This window comes from Cyprinus carpio, chromosome A2 (genome assembly GCF_018340385.1).
Source record: "Cyprinus carpio isolate SPL01 chromosome A2, ASM1834038v1, whole genome shotgun sequence".
NCBI lineage: Eukaryota > Metazoa > Chordata > Actinopteri > Cypriniformes > Cyprinidae > Cyprinus > Cyprinus carpio.
The window spans coordinates 3423628-3444542 of record NC_056573.1 but is presented as its reverse complement, the minus strand read 5'-3'; the positions used below and the strand labels follow the sequence as shown (position 1 = coordinate 3444542).

The following is a 20915-nucleotide window of genomic DNA, read 5'->3' as shown; positions in this document are numbered from 1 at the left end:
TCTCTGGTTAAATTAAAACCCATCTTTCAAACCCCTAAGTCTCGACAAATTAAAGTTTACAGTTGAAATTTAGTTTTGATCAATCCAACCTCTTTCAAGATGGCCCTTATAATTTTACATATCGCCCATTAATCATTATCAGAAAACGAATAGCCATCACTAGGAATATTATTATTATTTTTTTAAATGATCAACTTAGTCACCAGGGCCCATATTCACAAAACATTTTAAGGCTAAAAGTAGCTCACAACTTGCCGATTTAGGAGAAAATCTTAAAAGTAATGGGCGCGTCCTAAATTTAAGACTCCTACATTTTTGCTCTAAGAGTATTTCACAAAGCGTAGTGCTGATGACTCCTAAGTCACTAAGACCAAGTCACAAACTATCCTAAAATGGCTTTTGCCAGAATAGAAACATCTTAGAAACGTTTAACGATATTGAGCTTTTAAAAAGATGTTGCCTTAATCATGAGGGTATTATGACTGTTGTTTTCATTAACAAGTTGGGCAAGAAGTAACAGCTGTTCTTGTGTCCAGTTTGGTTTTCTTTTACGTTGGCATGCCTTACTATCAGCCATGATTATTCTACTCTGTTAATTAAAAGGCTGATTATATGCGTATCCACTAATTGTTTACGAGGACCACACATGTAAGAGGCTGACAATTAACTGAGCATTTACTTGATTAATCATGACACTTAGCGTGCCTTTTAAAATGTTTATTTGAATGTGCATTTTATCATTATTTTTTTTAGACCGTTATCTGAATATGGCAACATAATATCACGCTCTTCAATATTTCTATGAATAAATCTCTGACAAAGACCCCTCCCCTATCAGCCAATCACTGTGTGCATAGTTAGTGAGCATGCTGACATCATCCATAGCAATGAGGTCAACCCCGCCCTTACTCTTAGCTTAAGACTTCCCTCTATTATCTCCTTCTCTCTATTATCTCCTTAGTAAAAGTTTGTCTCAGCAGCTTTGTGAATAGGTTTCAAGAGAAAACTTTTAGCTAAAAACTTTAACCTCTATTTAGAAGAACTCTTAGTGGTAAGATAAAATGTTTTGTGAATACAGGCCCAGATATGTAAGTCTTGCTCACACCTTATAAAGAAGTAATTTTGTTATAATGTGAGTTGTTTTCTTGTGAATATATGTCATGCTTAAATTTCACTCTTTTTAACAGTAGTGTAATATGAAAGAATGTTATCTGTATTGTATTTTTCTGATTAAGGTCCTACTTAGGGGACAAAAACAACTGTGTGGCATTGTGTACACACCTCCAGGCATCATGTGACATGGTGGTGTCCCCCAAGACTCAATACTGGGCCCATTATTATTTAAACTATACACAGTATATACACCGTATATGTTTCCATTAGCTTGTGCAGTTAATCAACATAACATCTCTTTTCAATTCGGTTCGGTATGGGGTCCAAATACTCAGATCCCAAAAGCACTAGATGCTAACAATTAACAGCATGTTGGTGTGCATAGAGAGCATGAATGTGTGTATGTCAGTGAACTTTCTACAACCAAATAAAGATAAGATAAAGAGCACAGTGAGATAAGATTTAGCTCTATTTTATTTTTTCGTATTATGTTTTTACTGTTTATATTATTATAGGGAACTGAGATGTTTTCTGTAAACCACTTTAAAAAAAATATTATTTAAATACTCATCTTTCAAATAAGTTATGTGGATAATTGTTTTATTGCCTTTCAATTTTAAATCCAAAAAGGTAATCTTTTTTTTTTTTTCACAGAGAATGTCATGGTGTACTTATATGTTACTGATTGCTGTCTCTGACTGGGAACACAGTGCTTAATATTGTTTATCAAGAGCTTTCAAGAAACATCAGCTTTCGCCGGTGACTACTGAGAATCTACGAGGCCTCTGTCTGCTGCTGAAGCCGAACCCTGAGACTGCGGCCTCACCTACTGACGCTACCTGCATAAAACGGCGACGCCGGCAGTGTGAGAGGGGATGGCTTGTGTGTGTGTACATCAACAAAGAGTGGTGTAACAATGCTGTGGTAGTGACAAAACACTGTTCATCACTGGTGGAGTTTATGTTTGTGAAGTGTCGACCGTTCTATCTGCCACGGGAGTTCACAGCCATTGTTATTGTCGCAGTTTACGTTCCCCCGTGTGCAAACACCAAGGACGCGCTTCACGAGCTGTACAGCGCCATCAGCAAACAAAAACAAATAACCCCAACGGCTTTTTCATAATAGCTGGTTACTTCAACCACGCAAATTTAAAGACAGTTTTGCCAAAGTTTTACCAACATGTGATCTTTGCAACAATGGGAAAAAACACACTGGACTTTGTTTACACAACAGAAGAGAACTTGTACAAGGCTGTACCCCGCCCCCAACTAGGGTACTCTGATCACATCTCTGTTATGCTAATTCCAGCATACAGACCACTTCTGAAACTCACCAAACCAGTTCAAAAACTCATCACAATCTGGCCAGATGATGCTACCTCAACACTACAGGACTGCTTTCAGTGCACAGACTGGAACATGTTTAAAGAGGCAGCCACCTACAACAACCACCAGACCTGCTGGAATACACTGAAACTGTGAGTGCCTATATTAAAAAGTCCATTGATGATGTAACAGTCACCAAGACCATCACCACACGTGCAAACCAGAAGCCGTGAATGACAGCAGAGGTTTGTGGGCTGCTAAAGACCAGAGATGAAGTATTCAGGTCAGGAGATAAAGCAAAAATGCAAAACGATCAAATGTTCAAAAAAACAACAACAACGGTGGTAGGTCTCATCAGCAACAGCGATGAAACACACTACAGAGAGAAAAGCTGGCTGAATGGTGTGGCACTAACAACCTGTACCTCAATGTGGAGAAGACAAAGGAGCTTATCATGGACTTCAGGAGAAACTCCGTTGATCACCCCCTCCCCTCCATCCTGGACATTTTCCTTACACAATGCTCCAGCAAAGCCAACAGTATCGTGAAGGACCCCCCCCCCCACCCCCCAATCCTTCCCACAGTCTCTTCCAGCTCCTACCATCAGGAAGACGGTACCAGAGCATCAGAGCCCACTTCCCCAGACTGCTCAACAGCTTTTTCGCCCAGGCTGTGAGAGCCCTGAACTCAAATCACCCCGGCCTCCTCTGTAACCCCACACAAACCCTCTATCTCCTGAAACATGGACAATTTCACCTCCGCCACCCCAAACACCCCCCAAACCTTACCACTACACATAAAAACTGTCTGAAACTTTTTTTTGTGCAATTTGAAGTGAGCTACACACAGATGAGTGGGCCTGTACAAACCACCTGTAGTAACACACTCTCCTCTATGCGCACTAGACACGTTTTACACACTGCTGTGTGTACATAATCCCATAAAAGACTCAGTAATGTGTGTATGTTTAAATGCTCATGCACTACAAATCATCTTGCATTGTTCCCCAGCCAGCTGCTTGACTTACAATGTTTCTTTTTGCACATGTACAGTTTTATGTGAAACATCCGTATAGTCTGTATTTTTTTAGTTTATGTATAGGTAAACATTTATATATAGTATATTTATAATCAAAACTGTCAGAAGATTAGTTGTGTATAGGTTTATACTGTTTTACTTCATTGTTGTATTTATCAACATATCTAACACTTTACCCCCCTTAACAACAACATTTCGTTTTCGTTTACCTCCCTTAACATTTCTGTATGTCCACACATGTAGCGGAATGACAATAAAGCTCAACTTGACTTGACTTGAAGAGTGGCGTACACACCTACAGACACACCAGTCAAGCCCTTAATAATTTTCTGAATTCATTTCTTTCAGTACAGTTAATTGTTGCACTTCTGGTAAGAGCCTAAGCATGAACAAACTTGTCCATGTTATAAATTTAACGACTGAAAGACTGCCACGGTTCACATACTAGAAAAGCAAGGCAAAACAAGAAAAGAACATCACCCAAGCCTCACATGCCACACTTTACCTGAGTGGTAGTGGTGGGGTCACATACCTATGACCCAAGTGGAAGCCCAGAGAATGTACCTCCACCACCTGTCCAACTGCACACTTTTTAGGGTCTGCCGAGAGTCCTGTTAAATGGTGCGACCTCAGGTGCTGCATGTACCTCTTCTAATCATTACTGAAAATAATGATATCATCTAGGAAGGCAGCGGTTACAGCAGGGTTGGAGGACTAACATGAGGAGCTGAAATGTATCTGGGGTCTCAATCAACCTGAAAGGAAGAGTCACAAATTGGTGTTGTGGCCAGTGGTACTTAATCCTTGTCCTCTGAACCCCCCGCTCTGCACATTTTGCCTCCCTTATCTCCTTTATCTTGTCTCCTTTTTCTGACACATTCAGTTTAGTTCATGGATCTCTAGCCTAATGAGCTGATGAGCTGATGATCTGAATCAGGTGTGTTAAACAAGGGAGACACGCATAATGTGCAGAGTGGGGGGTCCCCAAGACCAGGATTAATGCTGTGTTCCGTTTGTACTCAGGAGTTTGAAATTCTGAGTTCTCAGTAGGAACTTTTAAATGGAACGCCCTCCCAAGTCAGAGTCCCGACTTGGAATCTTGGAGGAATCGTACCAATTCCAACTTCACAATCCAATATTGCTGCTCAGTGCATCAACAGAAGAGAAACTGTAGTAATATATTTATTAACACTTCTGTTTGTCTGTGTCTCAATAAACTAAGTGGTGCATACCGTACTATCCAACCTCTATTTGTGGATATTATACTATGGTGTTAACTGTGCAAAATAACACTTTTTAATCAAGTGGTATTGGTAATAATGGATGCTTCCATCTTGGTTTTCTCCACTTAGGTGTTACGTCATTCCCTGCTCCGACATCTGAGGTACTGTGAATGGAATGCAGCATAAGAACCACTGGTGGAAACAAAACAGAGTGGTAAAGGCCATCATTTCACAGGACATTCGTGTTAAAGGGATTTGCCAGTGTTCCTATTTCTTATCCAGTGTTGAATAAAATTAGTCATACCTAGGCATTGGATAAGAATTGAACTTGACAATGTGTTCACCTTGTGGTAGGCAACACAGAATCTTTAAGAGCCATCAGTTTTAGGCACAGCCTATGATTCTTCTATTATGCATATTTACAGCATCGCTATGAATTTGTCCCAAACTACTTTTTCTTGTGTTTGAGTAGCTTAAATGTTCGGCAACACACCACTACAACTGGGGTTATTTCGATGTGGTGCTCAATGAGGTTGTTGCAGCCAAGCAGAGGTGAGAACACATCAGCAAACTTACACTGCAATTTTAGGTTCACTTCTGGTCCAATCTCCGCCCTCTGATAGATTGTTGTTGCCAAATCCACACGGACCTCCTCCCTCCCTGTTTTCAAGAGGTTGAGATAGTAAATTTTCCTGTCAAACCACCTCGTTATCAGTATCCCCAATTTGTTGGGTGACCTCAAAGGGCCCTTGCCACTTGGCGAGTTCAACATTACTTTGCGAGTTAAACAAGACCGGACTCTCTGTCTTGTCAGGAACTTTCACTCTGGAACTTTCACAGAAACAAACAGTGCAATAAAACAATAAATCTACAAACCTAGCAAAGAGATCACCAAGCAAACAAAGCCATTTCCCCAATATTCTCTGCTCACCCATCCTGATCAATTCTCTCAGGGTCTCTGGAAAGAATAATGCCAAAAAAAAATAAAATAAAAGATGTGATGCTTGGGGTTTAAAGTTTGCATTCTTTTAATTTAGCTAAGAGGTCATGAAGTGATATATTGATCTTCTATTGGTCATACATCTTCACGTCATACAAATTCACAAGTCAGAGCCCAACAAACTTAAACCTTAAATTTTTGCATGAGCTTGTGTTTTCAGTCTCCCGCATTCATGTGCATATGAATGGCAGTCAGTAGGCTTGTTTGGGATGAGCAAAATCAGCACTAAAGCAATCACCGGTGAACACCATGAGATGCATAAGAGTTAGAAATGTGTCAGAGTGTGGTCCATCGTGCTCTGATGTCATGCTGACGTATGGCAGAAAAAAAAGAAAAGTTGCACAGTTGCTCTCCCCAAAATGCACTGACTAAAAGTATGATAGAAAACGACTTGTTGATACAGCTTAATGCTTTAAATTGGTTTAAACAATTGTGATGTTTTGTTCTATTCCAAAACTCTGATATCATGTTTTACATTTGTTTTATCAACAAAGCAGATGAGCGTGATTCATATGATCTCAGGCAGATATGGTGTGATTCACACTCATGTGTTTTGTAAGAACGGTTCACCTTGACTGCACTTTTTTCACTCCTCCCTGACTGTAACCTGTAGCTGCCTACTCCTGTCTACTGCCAAGATGACATATCAGATGAGCCTAAGGGAACAAAGTGTAGTGTAACCACACCTTAAAGGGATAGTTCACCTAAAAATGAAACGTCTGTCATCATTTACTCACCCTCCACTTGTTCCAAACCTGAACACCTTTCTTCTTTTGAACACAAAAGGTGATCTTTTGAAGAATGTCAGTAACCAACAGTTGACGGTATTGACTTCCAAAGGCTACCATCAACTTTTGGTTACCAAATTGTTCAAAATATCTTATTTTGTGCTAAGCAGCAGAAGAAAGAAATTCATAAAGGTTTGGAACTATACCTTTAACCGGCAAGAGTTAACATGATTTCACTCATTTAACTGACTTTAACCACACACTCTATATCCATCTTACACATATATTTTAATAATATTGCTCAAGTAATAAGGCCTAAGAATGATGCATACACCAATTTGGATCTGAATCAACCTTTCATGCATGGATAGTTCTGCGTTGTCCAGATATATGTTTATACAGTAACTGTTTTGCTGAACATAACTTCCAGGAATAAGTAGGGATGGGTCACAGAGGTGAGCCAACGCCTCTCGTTCTTTCCCAATGCTTTTCTACAATTCAGGCGTGGCTGCACAAATACCCTCATGTCTACACCTGTTCTGTTACCACTTGTTGTTTTTTTTTTTCAGTCTATGCGTAAGCCTTTTTCGTGACAGCACATTACTCACTCTTTATTCTGACACACCCTTAGCAGCTAATTCTCCAGCTTGTGTAAACTCCCTGGCAAGGGAACACAGGCATTTTTGCTGGGTTTTGGTTTGATTAAATTTTTTTTTCTCACTAGAGACATATCTGACAATTGTGGCAAATTGTATAATGAAGGACATAGGCCTATGCATTTTCTTTGCAAGCAAGAGTGACTTTGTGAGAACCTTGAAAGAGTCAAAGTACAAAATACATCTAAGACACCATACCAATGAAACATCTGCTTTACTTTCACATATACCATTCAGTGATTTGGTCATTAAAACTGCCCACATTCACACACCAGATGCTAACTCATCAGATACTACAACAGATGACGCACACCTAATGACTTCATCAACCAAGAAAGACCGAGCCATTTTCACTCTTACGCAATCACAAAAGACAGTAAACTCTTCAAGTGAATACTGCTATACTACACTATACTATCACTTAGGATAAACAAACATCAAAAACTAGAGAAGTTATATATCATGGTTTTATCAGCCTTAAATAACACTATTCACTTTTTAACCACTGTCTAGAATGATTCCACAACTAGAGAGGAAAAAACTATATAATCAACACAAAAACATGACCTGGTGCTTCTTACTTCTTTTCAGCATTGAATAGTTGACCTTTGGGGTAAGTGGCCTTAATGGGAACTTGCCATTAAATAGTTTTTTAATTGCCTATTTAATGGCTCTTCAGCAAAATGTAAACAGTTATTAGTTACATAATTACATATGACAATCAACTGTGGAGCACAAAACAGCTCATGAAACAGCATCTGGTAAAGATAAACAGATGTTGCAATATATAGATTAATCCTGGAACAACTCACAATATATATATATATATATATATATATATATATATATATTATATATATATATATATATATATATATATTATATATGATTATATGATATTGAAATTGGAAGTCAGAACCCACAAAATATATTCTAAACAAATAAATACAAAAATAAATAAATTATGATATTGAAATTGGAAGTCAGAACCCACAAAATATATTCTAAACTATTTTAATTTCAAAAAGTTTTGCATTTGACGAATTTGACAAAACCACAGCATAAATCAAACATTTTGAATTTTTAAATCAAAACTTTATAATTACTGAGATGTTTTCTGCATTAGTAAGAACCTCCCTTTGTGACAAAAAGTAGCTGCTTTCTCTATAAAATATTTGTCTCTTTTAACCAGAGATATTTTAAATCAACAAAAACTGTAATAATAATAAAATAAAAAAACCACATGACTGTGTTTATGACTCATGGCTGGGATCAAAGGTTAAAGACTTGAATAAAAGGGTGTGACCACTGACCAGCATCTCTTTCTGTCATAACAGGTGACATAACAACAAAACAAAACATAACAAAACCAGTGATGATGTCAAGGTTACAGACAGTAAAACATCCAAGTAAACTCATTCTGTCCCTGAGGACTAAATAAAATTAACAAATCAGCAAGCAAATAATACACTTCCTAATTTGACATCAACATCCTCCTGGAGTCTCTCTCTCTCCCTTTATCTGGATCATATTTGATTCCTGGATGATTCATTAATCTTTAGAGTTCTTGGCTAAGGATTAAAAAAAAAAAAGTATTGCTGTTTTTTTTTTCATGGCAGGTGTCTTCAGTCAGTGAATAAAGGAGCAGTCCAACAATGAATTGAGCAAACTGAATGTGAATACAAGTCAAAACATGTTCTCCAAGCAAACCTTTAGTAAATGTGCTTTACTCTTGGGATAAAAGGAGTCCAACTGCCCAACCACTGCCTTCAAATCCTCACCTTCGTTTGCTTTAAAGGTTTTCTCTCTTCCGGAAACATAATTACAATAAAGACAATCCCTGTAACACTATTGGTCACCACTAGATGGCAGGCTTGCTCAAATAATGCTCGTCCCTAAATATTGGAAGTTTTTGCTTCAAAATATGCAAAATATCATGTCATTGCATCCCTATCCCAGATAGCACACGTACATCTTCAAGATGTCTGTTAAAGATCGCTTCATCTGGAAAGCATCTTCTGTGTCCCAACATCTGATGGACGTCTTTAAGATGACAGTTTTACATTCATTCTAAATCATAAACATCTCATAAACGTATGTTTGACATCTGATAGGAAACGTCCTGTAGACGTATTGCAGATGAGCAAACTCTCTAAAAAATACGTCTTGCAGATATAATGCAGACTTCAGATAGACGTCTCTGTGACGTGTGCTATCAGGGATAGTGATGGGCGACAAAAATGCACTTTAGAATCGATATTTTTATGTGAGGATCGATGTGCATACACTTTCAGCAAAAAGTAAAAAATAAAAAATAAAAATGAATGAATGAATGAAGGTACAAAAGCTGTTACTGGTGCGGTACCTTTTCAAAAGGTACACTTTTGTAACTTATTTACCCCTCAAGGGTCCATATTATTGTACATAAGTATATATTAGTGCACCTAAATTGCACATTAGAACCTTTTGAAAGGTTATTCCACCCCAGTGACAGATTTTGTGCATTTTTCTCTGAGAGTGTACCTATATAAAATTCTTAAGTTCTTTGTAAAATACACCTTATCATTTAATTTAATTCTGTCTATTGTCATTTAAATTGTCTTTCTGCCAGTTTGGACCAATAGATGGCAGCATTTACAGCAAAACGAAAACAGGTCTTACACAAAATAATTGGATTATTAAAGAGCATAACTACTTAAATCTGTAAAATAGTAGCTTATATACCTCTAAACAGAAGCTAATGAGCTTGTGAAGTTGAGCACACTGGGACTGGAATCAGTGCCAGCCAATGAATGGGTTGAAGGGGACGTTCAGTCGAGGTTCCGCCCTCATGACTGTTTGCCCGGTCCCTGTCATCACCGAGTGTATGCGAATTGAAATAACTAGGTTATTTGTGTCGGAAGGAGAGATTCCTCCGCTCCTGGCTGGAGTATGACGCGGGTCTGAGCGTAATGTCACGCGCGGCGCGGCGCGTCTGTGGGGGTGCGCGTACCGGGACAGGTGTGTTACCTGTGGCTGAGAATGCTGGAAATGGGCACGGATCGGCAACATGCCGATGAAACGAATTACTTTCCTTGAACGTTGCTGTCGTTGTTGTCTTCCGACTAGAAGAGTGTTTGGGAAGTGGAGCGTGCCAAGCCGGTGACTTTTGTCCATTGATTGATTGCGAATAGTTCGTGAGGACTTTTAAACGGGTGAAGACACGCAAACCACTCCCTGAGCACCGGACACCAAGCTCTCTTTCTGATCGCAATTACGCGCATCCAGTGTAAACGGGGATTGTGTGGTTTTGACGCATTCCCGAAGCGCGCTGCGGTATGTGCGAGACGGTGATGGCCGTGTCTCAGCTGGACATCGAGCCTCATCCACCGGAGAACGGCTTCGTCACCCCCGAAACTAATAAATCGCCCGGTTTACTTTCGCAGTTCGATAGCTGCGTTTTGCCTAACGTGGGCGGATTTGGGAGATTTCAGAAACAGCTGATCGTTTTAACATGCATCCCGGCCATTTTCATTGGCTTCAGCCAATTTTCGGACAGCTTTCTCCTGCATGTGCCTCAGTCGTGCGCTCAAGTGCAGCCGAATAACAGTGAGCCTTCGTCCAATGTGTCGGCCGTGATGTATCCTGGCGTCGATAATGGAAGCAACCCCACGAATGGGCCATCACAGTGCATCTGTACGCAGTCAGGATGTGAACTGCAAATTGGACTAAAGCAAAATGTTGTCACCAAGGTAAGAGTGTGCGATCAACTCGTCCGTAATAGCAGCAATATTTCTTTTGCACTCAGTTTTTCAGGGACCAGGGGAGGAACTTGAGCATTTGGCTGGCAGGCGGTTTCAAGTTCATGGACGTGCATAGCAGACAAGCATGCATGGTATTAACGCAGTTACATATCACACATTTTTTTTCCCATGTAGCTCCCACATGAATGCACATCAATGTGAGTTTGTTTACAAAGCATCTAGGTGCCTGCATTACAGTGCAAAGGAACAACTCACAACCACAAAGAATGGCAGTGCTGACTGAGATCAATATATGAGTTAAATGCCTCAGCAGCTGATAAGGTGCCAGCCATCACAGGGTGTCATGTCACTGGGTTCCCTCATGCTGACCAGATGACATAACCGCTCTTAAAAAAACAGCAGCACCCTTTTAACCATCTGTGTCCTGCCCTTCGGCCTCCATTAGCCTGTCGGTGTATTATGCAATAGTGAATATGGGTCAACAGACTCTGAGGGTTACACAGTAATTCTGAGCAGCCTACGGAGAAAAGAGAAAGTCAGCGTAGGCCTTTTGTGTTTATCATATTAGTGACACGTTATGTTCTTCCCTGCTAATCTGGTAACCGGAGGAAGATTCCCTATTCCCTACTACTGTCTAGAGATGCTCATCATGATGATGTAATGTATCATGAACAAGCAGAGAGGTGCTACTTTAATACATATTTGCTTACAATATGTTGTCTTGTGAAACATTTGTAAAAAATAATGTGGAAAAGAACATCATAAAAGACTCATAGACCTATAAGCCGTGCACACAGCCTGCAATGAGAATGAATCAGCAAACTTAAGAAAGCACAAAATTAAGCCAACATATTATTTTATTCAAATATTCATACAAAAGAAGTTATTAACTCATTTACACATATTAATTCAACATATGATGTTTTTTACACATCTGCTTGCAACATAAGTAGGTAATTGGATATGGGTTATTAATTTGAGCTGAGATTTTATTAGCTCACTTGTATTAAGCTCAAAATCACAAAATGAGCACTGTTGAGGGGCTCCAGGACCACTGAACTAGATGGAGCGGGGCTGCAGGTTTACTAGACGTCATTGCCTTTTACATTCAAGTCTGAAGTCTTGAGTACATTTTTTTAAAACTAATCTTTAAGTCAGAGTCATACAGGTTGGGGCACACCGAAAGCTGCCTCAAGTTTGGGGCCATTCAAAAGTCTCTTATGTTCACTAAGGCTGCCTTTATTTGAGCACAAAAATACAGTAAAAATTGTAATATTATAAAATATTATTACAATTTTAAAAAGCTGTTTTCAATGTGAATATATGTTAAAATCTGTTTTATTTTTATGATGCAGAGCTGAATTTTCAGCATCATTACTCCAGTCTTCAGTGTTACACGTAGGGATGCACGATATATCGGCCACCATATCGATATCGGCCGATATATGTTAATTTTTCTGTTATCGTTATCGAACCGATAAGAGAATTTGGCCGATATCTTAGAGCCGATAAATAATGCATTATTTCCTGCACAGCCACTTCAGATGCGCACTGTTCACCATGGTGGATTTTAATTGCTTGAAATATCATTGGAAACACTTCGAAAATGAAAATACAATGAAATGCAACGTGCAGGGCAAGTCTGCCATATTATAATGAGATTATTAGCTACTGTAAAATAATGTAACGGAATCTTTGTTCGCCCGTATTTTAGCATTATTAAGTGAAGAGCGCATCCACATGACTAGCACAGTTAAGTTCGCTTGTGCATTTACAGTCTTTTGTGCAATTGTACGTTGTAATATTGTGTTTATATTATACATATAAATCCGATTTTTCTCATATAGAATGCGTTTGGTTAAGCTATAGCCTATAGAGGGTTAATAGAGCACTTCAGTTTGCTGGTGATCATCTTTAGCTCAGCCAACTCAAACAAAACATCACAACACAAAAAAAAAAAATATAAATTATAATATAAAAAACATAAAAAACATAACAATAAGAACAATAATAAAAAAAAACTTAATAAATCCTTTGGTTTCCGTTGGTTTCCGTGTTTCAGCGCGTTGTTGCGGGAAGAGCCAAGAGCGCATCCACAACAGAAGTTAAACATTCTGATTAGCACGTAACTTAGTTCGAGTTCACGTGTGCATTTGGTCTTTTGTACGTATATAAGTTGTAAAATTATATTTACGTTGTATAAAAATCTGAATATATGATGCGTTTCCCTGTGTTAAATAAGATGTCACTTCAGTTTACCGGTGTTCATTGAGCTCTTCAGCTTCAGCACACGCAGTGCACAACAGCAATGCACAACATTAATAACTATAATTGGGAATGTCATAAACATAATAATATAAAGAGAATATTACCGTCATAAAAAAAAGTTATTATTATTATTTTTATAATATAAAAATTATTTGAGTTTGTTTGCCGAGTTTCAGCGCGTTCAGAGCGTGTCCACGACATCTGACTATTCGGGTTGTAGCTCGGGTTCATTGCTATATTAGAAATAGGCTACTTCTGTTTTAAACCGTGAAATCAAACAAGCAGACATCAAAAAATCAACCAACAAAAACTTATCAAGTCAAACTTATTCCACTAAACTCATTTCATCATGATAGTAAAATTAAAAAACAAACACACTTTCGGCTTCTGACGACGCATTAACAGCGCGTATTCTCTCAGAGACGACGAGAGACGAATCTCCTAATATGTGCTATATCTAACTGTTTAATTTATTTCTTTAATGTTTCTCTTGTGGCCCGAACATAGTGAAAACAATGGGAAGAAACATTATTCGTGTTGAACAGGTTGCTTTTGAAAGTTGGTGCATAAAATTGATAAAGTGTTTCTGAAGTGTAACAATTTTATTTAGGCTATAGGCCTATAATTCATTGTAGGCTATAATAAACCTGTTTTAAAAGACATTTTTAAAACATTTTCATTGAGGAGTAGCCTGAGCTAATAGCCTATTTTTTTATTTTCCTCACAGGCTGCGAGTCACAGCGTGTCAGTTATGCGGTGATGCGCTATGAAATTGTTGCGAAGCAAATTAATTTTAATATTAATTTAAAAATAAAAGTAACCTTATAATAATAGCCAGAAAATAACAGGTCTCTAGTCCTTACATGCTTGACCTCTTTCAACACACTCCATCATCTTATCACCTTATATTTTATTTTTACACATAAGTAATGTTGTCCAGTAACTTGTTTCCATTATTTTAAGCATTATTTTATTTATTTGTAAGGCTGTTTTATGTTTGATTCATGTTGAAGTGTTTAATGGCTTTTAATGATGAGACTTTTTTGGTAATCAGGCTCTCAAAAATTATGTAAAAATGTGGATTTAGATTTATCGGCCAACATATCGGTTATCGGCTTTCATATTTAAAGAGTTATCGGTTATTGGTATCGGACAAAATATTCATATCGGTGCATCCCTAGTTGCACGATCTTTCAGAAATCATTCTAATATTAAAACAATTCATGACGAAGTATGATATTTAAATCTATGGCTCTCATTGCATTTAAAAATAACTGCAAGTAGTACAACAAACAAAATGATACATTTGACACCTGTAGACACTAGTTTTGTTTCTCATTTAAACTTTATTTTAGAAATAATCAGAGCTATTATAAATCTCGTACATTTTCTTAAAGCAGTAGTCTTCGCTGTATTTGAGCCATTGTCTGCGGTGAAAGACACTCGCTGCGGTGAAAGTCCTCAGACAGGCCGCTAAAGCTTCTTTCAAACCTTTCTCCAGTGTGATCTTCAGGAAAGTGAGCGGTTTCTGGCATCTACTTATTTTATTTCAGAACTATCATTAAAAACATGCCCAATGATCCAACTCCCAAATAGACCACACTTTCAAGTAAACAAAACCTGTGGTCAACACATGCTTTGCATTTCTAATGCGTTTCATGGATAGCGACTGGTGAGAGATTAATGTGTGATGCTCTTGGAGTTTTTTGTCAGTATTTATCTAAAGCTGGAATGTTCAGGTTTTATAGAGCTGTCAGAGAAAGTGTGCTGACTTTCTCAATAAAAGTGTGGTTTGTCCACCATTCACTCTTAAAATAAAGGTGCTTCAAAAGGTTCTTCAAGCGAAGCCATAGAAGAAACATTTTTGGTTCCACAAAGCACCATTCAGTTAAAGGTTCTTTAAAGAACCATCTCTTTCTCAACTTTTTATAATCTGAAGAACCTCCTTTCGACACAAAGAAGCTTTTGTGAAACAGAAAGCTTCTTCAGATGTTAAAGGTTCTTTATGGAACCATTTAGACAAAAAGGTTCTTCTGTGGCATCCTGAAGGACCTTTATTTTTAAGAGTGTTGATGACATTTATGTCTCACGTTTGCAGAAAAAAGGCTTAACAATTCTTAGTGGTTCCAGACATTTTTTTTATTCCTTTACCCTCAGGCAGACGACTTTAATAAATTAAATTAAGCAGTTAAAACGAAGTCTGCACACTTGTTGAATAGTACCTATTATAGGATAGTCCATGTTTTAAACTCTTCTGGCACTTATGCATCTGTATTTCGTTCTTTATAATGGTTGGAATAATTTATGTATGTATGAGTATGTGTGTTTTTGCCTTAGTGTCTTAGTTGTGTTTGACCTCACTTAGAAATTCCAGACAACTACGTTGTTTGGCAATAAAAAAGTATTTGGAAGCTGACTTTACTGACGGTATCTGCTGACCGCGCCGGTTATTTCCTTGTGCCTGTTTGAGCTCCTCTCGTAAGGCGTGACGCTTGTGAATGCCGGAACGATCAATATTTGTTCAGTTAGGTTTGGTTGGCTTTGAGGTGTGCTATTGTTTGTTGTCATACACTGATCATATAGGTTTTTATGGCTGTGTCTCAGATGCTGGTACACGTTCAAGTGCTTAACATTAGAATCAGTTGCAAACTGGTCGAAAGTTGGCATCATTCACCTCAGTAAACTGGTTTGGTTTAGTTATAAGCACAAAGTCCATAGTACCCAGTGCTAGGTAGTAATGAGTTCCATGTAATCTGGATTATGTTATCAGGTTCCAAAAATTAAGTTATAATTAGATTCTATTACATTTTAAAATGCTCGTAATCAGACTACAGTTATACTTATGATTAAGTATTTGATTTTGATTGTTGTAATTGTAAAAAGTTATATTTTAATTTAACATTTGTATGATTTCTTTATTAGCTTTTAATTAAACTCACAAACCCCCGGAGTTCCTTCATGAACCCCAGGTTGGGAAACTCTGATGTAATATAACGTTTAATGCACTTTGTGTTAATAACAATGCATGGAATATATTGTCTTTCTCAGTGTATTTTTTATATCAATGTTGTACAAGATTATCTTATTTAAATCAACGTGATAAACAAATTAGGTCAAAAGTAGTCATGTGATTTGGAATCAGTAACAGACTAGAATTTGTAAGAAATCTGCCCAGCACTGATAGTACCATCATGCAAAGATCAAGATGTCTCAAAGTCTCATTGGGTCAATAATGAAATGCTGACTGTTAACACACTAAAGTACAACACGCTATCAGCAAACTCAGTGTGCATTTGCACCATAATTAAATGCACATCATTAAACTCTCAGTCAACCTCTCAGTCATATTGGCACGTCCCTAACAAGAAGCAGGGCTTCTGGGACTATCTGGGACGATTTTGACATGTTTGCTCACAGTTTCACTGGGTGAAAAGAAGCTGACAGCAACTGTTAGGCATGATAATGACCCAAAACAAGCAAGTGAATCTGCGAAGGAATAGCTCAGAATAAAGAAATGGTTGACTCCTCGATGCAGTGTTCAGGAATAAGATCTGTAGTCTTCTGCCCTGTGAAAGAGAGAAGCTCTCTGACTGAGTCGAGGAAGTCGGAAAAGTCCCTGAAAAGAATCCTTGTTCTTCTCCTCTGATCTTCTCCGACAGCCTCTGGAAGTCATTTTCCATCGGGAGAGCCCTTTCAGATTTTGAGGACTGTTCTAATTGCATTGGAGGCCCCACAGGCTTTTATTTTAATAAGATGAGGTAAAATGAATAGGAGGATATCATCACTGGGAGATTTGGCTCTAATGTTGCATTCTGATGACAAGGTCAGGTTTAGACCTGAAGGGTTTCGATCCGATAGCAAGAGTGGAAATAGAATAAAATTATCAGTGTAGGATAAAAATACTGTAGGTACTGCTGATCTACTGTACCTGAAGCTTTTTTTCCATTTACTGAAAATAATAATGAGCTGTGTGTAACATTCAAGCCATCCGTAACTCATTTAGACCCATAAATGATTGTGTAATCAAGTATATTATATGGAATTAAAGAAGTTGTTTGGATAATAGGAGCAAAGATACTGTTAGTGTTGCCAAATTCTGATCTGATTAGCAGCTGTTTGATTAAATTACTTCTAGAATGCAATAGATTTTAAACATAAGAGACTAACCCCAACTCATAAGACAATTAAAGGTGGTCTGTGTTTTCATCAAACAAGTGTTACAATTTTAGATAGATTGTTCTGGAAGGTTTATGTAAGGTTACACGCGAGGCAGATGAGTTTTTGCCCCATGCCTCTCAATTAAACACACCCAGACCAGCTGTTCAAGGTCTTCAGGACCTCTGCTAGAAACCTTCAGGCAGGTTTGAGCTGGACACCCCTGTACAAAAAACAATCTTCTTTCCCCCCCTTCAACAAGCCTTCAAGAACTTCCTTCTTTTCACAAAACAATTTATTCATGTGAAAAGTGATAAGAAAATTCCACAAAGTAATTATGTCTGCCGTTTTGAAAGATCTGTCCTTTTCAAACTGTGGCCAGTAATAAACTGGAATAAAAGCTTTTATGCACAAAGCTGCCGATTATGATGGCTTAAAACAATATCTGACCAATTACACCAAGCAGTTTAGTCAAATGTAGACTAATTAATAGCTTGTCTATCGATGTGCCTGATCAAAACTAGATTTTTATTACAGAGGTTTATTAAAGCATAGTAGTGACATAGTAGTACATGGTTTCAGCGGAGTCAGAATGAACTCTGAACATCCTCAAACCTTTTATACACTTACAGTTTTCTACCCTTAATGTAAATGAAGTTGCTCTTCTGTGGTAACCAATGTGCTCTGTATGTTAATGAGGTTCTGGCACCTCACTGACTGATACGGTTCTCTGTGTCCCACACCCAAGTTGTGATCATGACAAATGATCTAGAAACAACATAACTGTTGACTTTCTTCTTCTCTATAATAATTAAGCCATTTTGGGAAGTGAGCATGATTAAACATCTATTGTGGAGTGGAAACTGGGTCTGTGCAGACTACAGTTTCTTACATTGTCATTGCACATTTGATGTACAGCGAGGGAATGGTGATAGTGGGACGGTGTTTTATAGTGTTCAGTTTATAGCGTTTCCCAGATGGCAGCAAAGACAAAAGATGATGACGGGTGAGTCGCATCCTTCAGAATGCTGCTGGTTCTGCGGAACTTCCTACATATTGCATCAACTGGATTTTTTCTTTGTGTATTGTTCCTTATCATAGATTTTCTGATGTATTTTAACAACATATTAATTGCAAAGTGAGCGTTTACTAAAGCAGCTGTCAAGGCTAGATCACCATTGTAACGTGACGCCGATCGAGTGGGCTTCTTTGTTTGTTTGAGCTCTGATGGACATGGAAATGTGAGCTTTAGTTTTCTGCAGACACATCTGCACACATGCAGCGTATGCGTCCACCCACACACGCTGTATTTACCCAGCTGTCCGGCCTGAAGTTGTTGAGGTCAGCTCACTGTTCCTTTATCAGCTGGAGTGACTTGGTCTTTTAGACAGAAACACAAGGTGCTTATTCACAGATTTTCATTCAGACTTATGAGCTGGACTCAGATGACCTTAAAAGAATATGTATAGATTAAAGAGTCTTTTTAAATACAGAATCATCAAACCTATAACCCAGCCTATTTGGGATTTTACTCATTCCTGCTGACAGTATAGAGTGGTGCAGGTGTGACGTCAGAACACGTAAAGACTAATTTGCCGCTGGTTTCTTCAAAATTTTCCAGTGGGGTTTTGAATAAAATGAAACCTGTTGTAAACATACTTTGAAGATACTCTGGCATTTTGTTCTATGACGTAAACTGCACACACTCACACCCCAAATTGTCTCATCTAGTTACTTATTAGAAACATACATTTTCAAAAATAAACATAACTGCTTCAAAATTTGTTTTCGGTATGGATGTGTGCAGTTTAGATTGCAGAACAAACCGTGAAAGTATCTTCAAGTTATGCTTACCATAGGTTTTATTTAACTCATCAATTCAAAAACCCATATGAAAATCTCGAATGAAACAAGAGGCGAATTAGTCATAATTAGTCTTACATGTTCTGACGTCATACTACCTGCATCACTATATTTCTCATGCTGTTGTTTGCGGACAGTGTGTCTAACAGTTGAAAATAGACATTATTGTTATTACAAGTGGACAAGAAAGTTTTGTTCCTCATGTGTATGTGCAGAAAACATCAATGTTGATTTTAAAAGGTTTTTTTTATGACTATTCTGGCTGTTTTTGTTCTGTACTGTGGTGGTGAAATAACACATTACAAACAAAAGACAATGGGCCCTTTTTACCATCAAACTACAATCAACACCAAATACAATTCACCCTTCACCCTCTCTCTCGCTTCCTTTCTCTCTCAGTGCTTTTTCTTTCTCTTGCTCTCTTGAAGACAGAGTTATGCACAAGGGCACACATTCCCAATCCCACATGCAGTGCACTGTCCAAATGACTGAATGAACCCTTTATCTTTGTGTTTAAACAATACAGCAAATTAAACTTGATTTTTTTTATGTTGTTATTTTTTGATGTTTTCTGAAGGAACCCTGATAGCACATGTACGTCTGTAGATATCTGTTAAAGATCGCTTCATCTGGGAAGCATCTGCTGTGTACAAACATCTGATTTACATCAGTTTTACATTCATTTTAAATCATAAACATTTTAAAGACATTTTCTAAATGCCTATTTGACATATGATAGGAAACATCCTATACTGTAGATGTATTGCAGATGTAATGCAGACGTCAAATAGACGTCTCCGTGATGTACGTGTGCTATCAGGGAATTGCGTAACCGTGTGGTTGTTAGAACTTTGCTTCTGTGTGCAGTTACAGCACAGAAAACAGCCACAAATCTGTTTATTGAAATCCCATTTTACTGGTTTACATCCAAACCAATAACCCAGGAATGCAAGAAAACCATGTTCACAAGACATTTTTAAAAGTTAGGTTATTTCCCATGATCATCCATGTGTATATATATATATATATATATAAAAATCCCCTCCCTCATGAAAATTGGTTTGATTACAAATATCACCAAAAAAACATGGTTATTATTAAATCCTAGTAACCACAAATTAACCATGGTTTTGCTATAGTAACCATAGTTTAACTGTGGTATTTGTTGTAAAAGAAAGAAAGAAGTTTGTACTTGTAGTCATAACATTAGATATTGTCTTCTCTTCCTAATATGCCTGTTTAGAACATCCATTTAGTGCGTCAAGTCAAAACACACTAGCATCATGTACATGTTTGAAACATGCTAGCAACATGCTAATACGTCAGCCATTTGTTAACAACATGCTGATTCATGCTGTACGTGTTAAGACATGCTCGCATAGTGTTAAAATATGCTTGCAACATTAAAAGATGTTAGCAATGTGCTACATCATGTTAGCAACGTGTTATAATATGGTAGTATTGAAGCAACTTATTAAATCATGCTAAAAACGTGTTAGCAACACGTTAATCATGCTAGAAACTTGCCAAAACATGTTAGCAATGTGCTAAAATATGTTATTAACATTTTATTGTCTTTTTCTCTGACCTTCTCTGAGTAAAATCTTCAAACTTTTTCAAAGTTATTTTAAACTTTCAGACCCAGCTTTGTCAAGCCAACATCAAAGTTTGTCATCAAACTACATTTTGATGTTGTTCAAGTTATAAATCAAGTTATAAAAAAGATTCTTGTGTAACAGGTTTTATATATATATATATATATATATATATATATATATATATATATATATATATATATATATA

The 20915-nt window shown here is 37.6% G+C and overlaps 1 protein-coding gene across 1 annotated transcript in view; it reads left to right on the top strand.

The window, feature by feature from the left end:
• Positions 1 to 9788: 9788 nt before the first annotated feature.
• Positions 9789 to 20915, top strand: part of slc22a23 (solute carrier family 22 member 23) — a 44546-nt gene continuing 33419 nt past the window's right edge. The window contains exon 1 of the mRNA XM_042769470.1: positions 9789 to 10814. Within this exon, the coding sequence (XP_042625404.1) occupies positions 10401 to 10814 (414 nt within the window). The 5' untranslated portion in view covers positions 9789 to 10400. The remainder of the gene's footprint in view (positions 10815 to 20915) is intronic.